The 10122-nt window shown below is 39.8% G+C and overlaps 1 protein-coding gene across 1 annotated transcript in view; it reads left to right on the forward strand.

Moving 5' to 3' along the window:
* Positions 1–9087, forward strand: part of Wasl (WASP like actin nucleation promoting factor) — a 51603-nt gene extending 42516 nt beyond the window's left edge. Inside the window, 5 exon segments of the mRNA XM_005078060.4 lie at positions 2335–2360; positions 2362–2436; positions 2438–2854; positions 3599–3707; positions 6520–9087. Coding sequence (XP_005078117.1) covers positions 2335–2360; positions 2362–2436; positions 2438–2854; positions 3599–3707; positions 6520–6581 — 689 coding nt within the window. The 3' untranslated portion in view covers positions 6582–9087.
* The last annotated feature ends 1035 nt before the right edge of the window (positions 9088–10122 follow it).

Below are 10122 nucleotides of genomic sequence, written 5' to 3' on the forward strand. Positions count from 1 at the left end.
TAAATGTTTTAGGAATTCTGTAATACTATATGTTTTTAGTATTTTTGCATATAATTCCTATGGTTATAATTATATATAAGAAATGCAATTATCTATTGGTATTCTTAATGTTGATATTGATTTGAAATTATAATTTTCAAATACTTTAGCCTTTTTATGTACCATGAACACAAGGGTTTTTTGGTTTTGTTTTTTCTGTACGATTCAATATTCCTATAGATTAACCAAGGGTACTTATTTTTGGTTGTGAGCCTAGCCTTTAACAGCTGACCTATCTCACCAGCTCCCAAGGGTACTTATTTTATAATATAAAAGTATCTTCTTTTATAACTTTATCTTTCATGTTTTCCTCTGGTACTTTTTTTAAAAATTGACAAATAACAACTGACGTTTTCCTTGTGGTGTTTGTGATAACTCTTAAAAGTCCTCCTCACTGGTGGCTACTTGACTGGCATCTTGGAGCATTGGACTGTCCAAACAGTGTGTCTGTCATCTGTCTTTACCTTTCTGTGCTAATTCTCCCACATTTGTCCCTGTGATGTAGTGTGCTCTTTGTGTTAGCTAGAATACAGATGATAAAAGCGAAGGATTGGTAAGAGATTATTTCTTTAAGGAAATGCAGTGGAGTTTGTTGTCACTTAAGACAGCAGAAGGTCTAGGGCTCCGTAAGCAAGCACCAGCTTCTCATCCAGGGGACTTAGGTTCAATTCCCAGCACCCACATGGCAGCTTACAGCTGGAAATCCAATTCCAGGGGTCCAACAATTTTCTGGATTCCACGGGCACTTGTGGTGTATGGCATACATGTAGGCAGAACACATACATGAAACAAAATACTTTTTTTTTAAACAAAAGAAAATAGAAATGCCAAAAGTGGGAGTGGAGAGATGGCTCAGTGGTTAAGAGCACTAACTGTTCTTCCAGAGATCCTGAGTTCAATTCCCGGCAACCACATGGTGGCTCACAACCACCTTGAATGAGATCTGGTGCCCTCTGCTGGCATGCAGGCAGAAGACTGTATACACAATAAATAAATAAAAATATTTAAAAAAAAAAAGAAAGAAATGCCAATAGTATAAGTTCTTTTCCTTTTGTGCCATTGTAATAAGGCATAATAAGGCCGATATGTGTAACAGTGGGTTGAATAATGTTACTAAGTACCATGTAAATTTCAGTAGCTAAGTATATAGCTTCTATGAGTTCTAAGATTGCTGTGTACCCCTAAAAATCAGTTTCTGTGATCAGTCTTTAAACAAATGGGTAGTGATACAGTGCTTAATGTAACATGGATTTGTATATGTCATTAGTGAAACGATGTCTCCAGAAATACAAGATTTAATCCTTAAAGGGTTGACTCACAGTCCTCAGTATATTCTTATATTCTTTCGGACTTGTTTTCCTTATGTAGCAAATGTGTTTAATTCTAAAGAGAAGGTACTTGTTATTACTATCAAAGTGTAGGATAATGCTTACAAGCAAAGTGTTTAGTTACAGTGTTACATAAACCATAAAAATGTATATTTTCTTGTGTATGTGTCTGTGTACTCATGCATGCCTGTGTGCATATGTGGGTACCTACGGAGTCCAGAGTCGGAATCTCTGGAGCTGGAGTTCCAAGCATTTGTGGGCTGACTGATATGGGTCCTGGGGACTCAGTATCCTCTGTAAAAGCAAGCATAGCTTATAATTGCTGAGCTGTCTCGCCAACCATGTATTTTTCTTATAGCTTCAGAGCTGACACTGACTACTCATAACTAGATTCTGTTGCTTGTTGACATCAGGAAGGTGATCTTTAAATATTTGTTTCCAAATAAAACTGTAAGATGTCACCTATACTCAGATGGTGATGGAAGTCTTTGTTCTGCCCTGTCCTTCATTCAGCCTTTTAGTCCCAAATAAACACACAGAGGGTTGTATTGAACTGTTTGGCCAATGGCCTAGTCTTCTTAGTAGCTGTCTGTCTTAATTGTTAACCCATTTCTATTAATCTGTGTATCTCTACATGGTCTTGGCTTGCTGGAGATTGCCTGGGCATCCTACCTCCCTGATGGCTACATGGCCTCTTACTCGACTCTGCCTTCGTCTGTAGCCCCGCTTAGCTTCCTGCCTGGCTACATCCTGCCTGTCCATTGGCCGAAACAGCTTTATTCACCAATCAATAAGAAACAATATTTAGAGCATACAGAAGGATATTCCCCATCACTCAGATATTTATAAAATTTATTACAAAATTTTGCTGGTTTTGCTCTTTGGTTTATACTGTGTTTATGCGTGCTAAAGTAAATTGCTTTATTAATATGTTTATGCTCTTATTTTTTCTCTGTTCTTATTTCAGCACCACCACCTCCTCCACCCTCAAGGGGGAGGACCTCCTCCTCCTCCTCCCCCTCCTCATAGCTCAGGCCCTCCTCCCCCGCCTGCCCGGGGAAGGGGGGCTCCCCCCACCACCACCTTCAAGAGCACCCACAGCTGCACCGCCGCCTCCGCCTCCCTCCAGGCCTGGTGCTGCTGTCCCTCCCCCGCCTCCGAACAGGATGCACCCTCCTCCGCCGCCAGCGCTGCCCTCTTCGGCACCTTCCGGCCCACCCCCACCTCCGCCTCTGTCTATGACGGGGTCCACAGCACCACCACCTCCTCCACCCCCTCCGCCTCCACCGGGGCCACCCCCTCCCTCTAGCCTGCCTTCTGATGGTGACCATCAAGTTCCCACTCCTTCAGGAAACAAAGCAGCTCTTTTGGATCAAATTAGAGAGGGCGCTCAGCTTAAAAAGGTGGAGCAGAACAGTCGGCCCACATCCTGCTCAGGAAGGGATGCGCTTTTAGACCAGATACGGCAGGGCATTCAACTGAAGTCTGTAAGTAATGGGTGCTTTTCATTTCGACTATTTTAGCACTGTGTGCTTTTACCAGACCCCGTTATAAAGTGTCTGTCTTTGAGGCTTATATTTTTAAGATGTTGGTTATGTACGATGAAATGCACACATTTTGTATGTGTCCATTCTAGCTGTGTAGACCATACTTAGTGTCAAGCTGTGACGCATCTGTCACCATAGAAAGTTATCTTGTACTCCCCGCCAACAGTCAGTGATGTGTTTGCTATGTGATACTTATGCGTATTTTAGACATCACATAGGCAGAGTCTTACAATGTGTATAATCCATTGTTCTAGACTTTGCATAAAAGATTCCTTAAAGAAACTACTTAATAAACTGAAGGGAATTAAAAATAGCCCACTTGAAAGCAGTCTTGGTAAGTTCAAACAAGTAAGTTTATAAAAATGAAAGCATATTCTTCAACACTAAAATTTTGTATTTGGAAATTAAAAATCAGACTCTACAGAAAGTGAAAGAGGTTCCAGTACTAGAATTCACAACAGTGGTGGTATGTAGGTTTGGATTCTGTCGTTCTTCATCTTCTAAGTGTTAAGAAAACTCATCGTAATTGCAGATGAGCTCTTAACCTTGTTGTGTGTGGGGCTAAAGGTCAGAGCTCAGGTCCTAATGCTTCTGTGGCAAATCCCTCGGCCCTCTGAGGCAAAGCCCCACGCGGATTCTTTGCCAAGGATTTCTAACTGAGTTACGATACTTTCCTTCTCCAAGGTGTCTGATGGCCAAGAGTCCACACCGCCAGCACCTGCTCCCACCTCAGGGATTGTGGGTGCGCTGATGGAAGTGATGCAGAAAAGGAGCAAAGCCATTCATTCCTCAGGTGCTGACGAGGTCTGGGGGCTGGAAGTGTGTTTACAGAATCCGTGAAGCTTTTCTTTGTTACATTTTTGTCTGGTAGTTGTGCAGCTCATTGGTATTGCAGTTTTAAAACGCAATGCTTAAGAGAAAGATGCCATGCAACAGAGCTTGGGTGAAGGGGTTTTTATGAATGGGAAAGGGGAGGGGAGACTGGCCTCTGGGGACAGGAGCACCAAAAGAAAGACGAGCGAGGGAGGGAGCGAGGAAGAAGAAGGATGGGGGGTGGGCAGGGCCAGGCTCTTTTAAAAGGGAACATAGTAAATGTGCTGGTGCTCTTAGTGGCTGCAGCTGAGACAATGACTGGTCTTCCTACTATTATTTGTTTTTGTTTTTGTGGTTTTTTTTTTTTTTTTTTTGGTTTTTACGAGACAGGGTTTCTCTGTATTGTTTTGGAGGCTTTCCGTCCAGCCCGGCCTCGAACTCACAGAGATCCACCTGCCTCTGCCTCCCGAGTGCTGGGATTAAAAGCGTGAGCCATCACCGCCCGACTCTTCCTACAATTTGATAGATACCAGGACACCACAGCCATACAGAACCTAGAAGAAAAAAACTTTGTAAAAAGTGATGATTTCATTTTCTGTCCTGGAAAACACTATAGAATCGTTGGCAAGCAGCCTCTAGATAAGGCATTGAGATTACTCAATACCGTTTCTGTGATATTCTAGTAATAAGAACTATAGTGACAAAGACAGTGTTGTGCTTGGTTTTTTACTCCCTGAGGGGCCTGCCACCTAGCTCCCAAATAATTATACTGACACTAATCCCTTCTTATGAATGCCCAACCTTAGCTTGGCTTATTTCCAGTCAGCTTTTCTGAAATTGTCCAGTCTACCTTTTCCCTCTTGACTTTCACCTTTCTCTGTGTCCATATATTTTTTCTTCCTATTCTGTGTCTGGCTGGGTGGCTGGGCCCTGGCGTCTTCCTCCCTTCTCCTTTTCTTCTCTCTCCCTTCCTCCCTGCCTCCCCTCTCTCTCCTCCTCCCTATTTATTCTTTCTGCATGGCAGCCCCACCTGTCTCTCTTTCCTGCCTACCTATTGGCCGTTCAGCTTTTCGTTAGACCAATCAGGTGTTTTAGATAGGCATAGTAACAGCTCACAGAGTTAAACACAAAATAAAAGAATGCAACACATCTTTGCATCATTAAACAGAAGTTCCACAGCCTAAACAAATGTAACCCATCTTCAACTAATATTCCACAACATAGTGTGTTGCTGGTACAAAAATAGACACGCAGACCAATAGGACAAAATGGAGCAATTCAGAGATAAGCACAGTAGTGAACAAAAAACATTCACTGGAAAAAGGACAGCCTACTAAATAAAGATACTGGCAAATGGCTATCCACTTGGCAGAAGAATGCAGTTAAACTATTCACCCTGCACAAAAATCAGCTCAAACTAGATCAAAATACCTTAGTTTAAAACATGGAATTCTGGAGAGAGGGGATTAGATTTCTTTCACTTTTCTCTACCTTCTGTTACTTTTCAAATCCAGATACTGGTGCTGAAATAGTTTCTTATAGGAACTTTGTCTTATAAGGGAGCAGAAGATATTCTGTTTTTATTTATCCCACATTTATAGTGTCACATACTCGTTACTTTCTGGCTCTTTATCATCTTAAACATAAGTATTTAACACCATCTTTCTTTACACACTTGGCCTTGGTAGGTTTTTGTGAGGTGTGGATATCATGGAAAATTGATAGAATGTGAATGTTCACTAGTAGAATTAGATGACATCAAAACCTGAATTCACTCAGAGAATAATGACTGAACAACTCTACACAGCACTCCTGCTGTTTAGGATCCTATGATAGGTAACAGACCAAGACTTAGCTTTTGTGGAGTCCGTATTCTAGTATGATACGTTAAATTCACAGGCAGTCTAAGAAATTGAGGAAAGGGAAATGAAACAGATAGTTCTCGATTCTGGAGAAGGGTCACACAGGATAGTCAGGAAAAGCCTCTTTCAAGAGTGATTGCTGAGCGGGTTGTAAGTGATGAGATGACCAGAAACAGGAAAGAGCTACTTCAAATGCTCTGACATGAAGGGACAGTTGGTTGAGGGTGAGGACAGTAAGGGAGATGATTGTACTAGGGACAGTGAGAGGCGGGGCAGGGCAGGTGGAAGATTAGAAGAGGGCAGAAGGGCTGGATAAGTCAGGTGTGATGTTCCAGAGCAGGTTCAGAGTAAATCCAGGCAGCAGTGGCCAGCCACAGGAGGCCTTTGAAGGAAGAACGTGGCATTGTAAACTTAGAGTTTTAATTTTCCCTCCATCTTCTCTGAGGTGAACCTGCTGGAGAACAGCTGTAACTAAGGCAAAACCTGACAGTACGTATAGACCGTGGTGGAAAGGAAGGTATTTGATGGAAGGAGAGGAAAAGCAATTAAAGCCACATGCCTGCTAACCTAAGAGAAGATGATGTCATTAAGATGAAGAAAAGTAGATTGTGGGAAGAGGAAAAAACTAAAGTTCCAGGGTTACAGATTTATGTAAAGTGTGTAAAAGTAATTGTGAATCCAAACTCTCGAAAAGCTAACCCAGGTTGCATTTGACACATTCAAACATGCAGGGACCAAGGGGCTAAAATCCAAGTCTTGGATCTCCTGTTCTCATCTTTGATCCCATTCGTGTCTGTAGATTGATTTTAAGCCATCTTAGTAACTAGATTTCAGAACTTAAATGTTTGTTTCAGGAGTTATTTAGAGAAGTCACTGTAAAGTTAATGTCATCTTATTCATGTATGTTTAACTCTTGGTTTTGGGTTTTAGATGAAGATGAAGATGATGATGATGAAGAAGATTTTGAGGATGATGATGAGTGGGAAGACTGATCTATATATTATATATATATTTTTAAGGTGAAATACTAAACACTTTCTGTCTATGGATCTGTAAAATTATCATGTAAATGTTCTACCAATTTGCTGTATATTTTTGTTGCCTTTTGCTTTTTTTTTTAAATTAATCTGTGCAATACCTCATTTAATCTGTAAAGGTTTGTTATAATCCTATACAAAGCTACTCCCTGTTACTGTGTGCAAGTTTACAGCAGGATGCTCACGTGATTTGTGAATATTTTCATTCCATCAACAAGGGAGTTTAATTATGTGTGAGACTGACACAAACCTTAATGTAATTTAGTTAGAATGCCAGAAGGAGAACACTATTTTCATACCCTACTTTTTCTGTACCTAAATTTTCTTAATAAAATTTAGCATAGCACTACATTCTTTTTCAAGTTATGTAAACTTTAGTTTCTTTAGCCCCTTCATTTGGAAGATGATGCCACATATGAATGTTGAAGCTGATACATTGCACAGTTCTCTAGACATCACTACACTGATGGAGTTTTTCAAATTCTAGCAATAGGTTCTGCTTAAAATCACTACAAATACTAATGAAGAGAAATGGTAGCAGCACACCTCTTCTGTAATATTGCTTGCCGTTGGTAAGCAGTGGCATCTGCAGGCAGGAACCCTGTTGAACCCTCACATATCTGTACTTGACCAAGCTAGCTTTTATGTTGTGGCAAATGTGACAGGCTCTTTTCAGCAAAGAATTAAATACTTTTGATATCACTCCCCGAAATATTTTCAGTTAACATTTAAGGAGGTTGTTTTGTACCTCATAAACAATTGTAGTCATGCTCATATTTGACTCAAAGTGATGTCAAAGCAATGATAAAATGGTGTGAAGTTATCTTTGTATTTTGCAGATTGTATGCATTGTTGTATTCAGAAATATGAATTGTAAGTGTCAGATTTTTTGGCAAAAGTATGCACAAATGATAAACCTCACATATACTGTATGTTTTTACGTTGATGGTTTCTCCAAGGTTTTTTCAAAAAATCTGATGAAAAGTTACGTTTTTCTTAAAAGATTGATGGTACCAATGGGAAATTTCTTAGAATACATAACTAATTGGATAGATATAAAAAAATAAAACTTTACAGCCTGCACACTTGTTATGCATACTAGATGGTATGTTAAAATTAGGTTTTCCTTGCCTCATTACAGTACACTAATCTGCCTAAAGGTGGCCATTTCATATTTACAGTGATAATTATCTTACCTACATACTTTAATTAAATTTTAGGTAGACGATTATCTGATTTAAATAGTCATATTTTTCTCATATTGAGTTGTATGCAGAATGTAGCTTCAAATGTATTCATTATAGTCACAATATCCAACTAAAAAAATTATGCTATCTAGAAGTATACCGACCAAAATCTAGTATTGACATGATCTTGACAGGCTGGACCTGCAAGATATGGTTTGAATTTTAACAGTTTATCACATAATCTTTAGTGATCATGCATCTAGTTATTGTCAGGAATAATTTAAAAGGGTTAGTTGCTGAAAGCAGTTAAGTGGTACAGTAAGACGATTAAGTTATTCAAAGAATGTTACCTTCCTTGCAAGAGTAATTACAGCACATTGGAAAGATCCTCAATTTTGTGTTTCTTGTAAGAAAACAAAAACAAAACAACAAAACACAGTGCTCTCTGCTGCTAAGAACCTTTTTCTGCTTACTGTCATTTTCACGTGGCTTGAGCTCTGTGAGGCTGGTGTGTGTGAGGCTGAACAGCTACAACCCATAAAACTGGGAGTTCATGCAAATAGCAAATTATTTGTAAATAAATAACATCGGGCTTTTATATTCTTTTTCTTGTTGAAATAAAAAAATTAAATTCCTTAACATGTCTTTTGAGATAATGCCAATTCTGATGTCCCTGACCTTTTGCCAAGAAGTTTGGGATTTGTTTCCAATTAATTTGGTATTTGACCAGGAGCTTGCCTAGAGACTCTCAATTCTTTGAATTGCATATACATGGGGGCTTATGTTATTTGCCAAAGATAATTGGGTTCACTCTTCCATACAGAAGTGGCATTTTGTTTTTGTTTTGATTTTGATTTTTGTGCAAAGTCTAAATTATAGGAGCTGTGGAATTCAGTACAGGCATGAAGACTAAATCCACTCTACCGAGTAAGGTACGCTTGTACATCTCAGTCCTCCACCACCATCTTGCACTATGGGTGGCACTACACCTGTACATCATCTGGAAGCCTCGCAGATCTATCCAGCTATGTGATTGTCTGATAGCCTTTGCATTTAACAAACTAGCATGAGGCCTTTTATATCTAAATGCTATGTGATAGACAAGTAGCCACATATTGTATTATGAAATTCATAAAGATTTTTCAATCATTCAATTCCATTTATCAACTGAAATTTTGTTTAGTATGTGAATTTTTTTTTGAAATGTATAGTGAATAGGATGTTGCACTGGTGGCAATTCATCATGGAGCATAATAAAATTAATTTGACCCAAATAGCGTAAAATAGTGTGCCTTATTTGTTTATTAAGACTTTAGAACAGACATTTTTAATTGTTGAGTCTAGCCAAGAGTGCACAGCAGTGCCACTGCCGGGTAATGGTTGAAGTTTCCAGCACCGCATGCCCTGAGAGGTAGAACACACCATGATGTAGTAAACATGGTGCGTAAAAGAACTCCTCAGCCTGTTCCAGGAATCCTGACAGCTGCTCAGCACTTACTGTGAAGGCCTGCATGGTACAGCGCTTCTAAACGGTATTTATAGTGCAAGGTCAGCGTTGAGGACTCTTTGAGACCAAAAATGTTCAAGTTTTCCAGCCTGGAATGATACTGTATGTAGTTTATTGGGAGTTTAGTAAATACCAAATAATAGTTCATGTGGAACATAGTCTTTAATAAACATTATTAGAGGTGATGTTCATTTCAACCAGAAGCTTAGTTTTTGGTAAGTGGCATGTTTTGTTCCACTGACCTTGGCCCAAGTAGGAGCCTGAAAATGGAGCTATGCTTGGAACCCAGAGTGTTGGATGCTACAAAACACCCTTAAAAAGCTTTGTTCTATGAAAGTGTTTCTGTTGTACAGATAGGAACACTTAAGAATATATAAAACTATTAGAAGAATTATTTCAAGGCAGTGTACCGTAGAATTAACCTGCCTGTGTATTTATCTAGATGAAGATCCTGAAGTGACTGCTTTAGAAATGGGGTTCCTGAAGGGCAAGTGTATTGAAAAGGAAGGGTTGTGCAATAGGAACCCTCTGCAGAAGGGTTGAGAAACTTTACATTCCTGAAACACATCTCCCTCTACAGCACAGTTTCCTCTCATCGCTTCTTTAATCTGAAATGGCTGAGGATTGGAGAGATAAGAGCACTGGCTCTTCCAGAGGCCCCGGGTTCAATTCCCAGCATCCACATGGAGGTTCACAACTGTCTGTAACTCCAGTTCTAAGGCATCTGACAAACTCTTGCCTCCTTGGGCCCCAGGCACACGTGGTGCACGGACATACATGCAGCAAAACACCATGCATGTAA

This window comes from Mesocricetus auratus, unplaced genomic scaffold (genome assembly GCF_017639785.1).
Source record: "Mesocricetus auratus isolate SY011 unplaced genomic scaffold, BCM_Maur_2.0 Super-Scaffold_100019, whole genome shotgun sequence".
NCBI classification, from domain to species: Eukaryota; Metazoa; Chordata; class Mammalia; order Rodentia; family Cricetidae; genus Mesocricetus; species Mesocricetus auratus.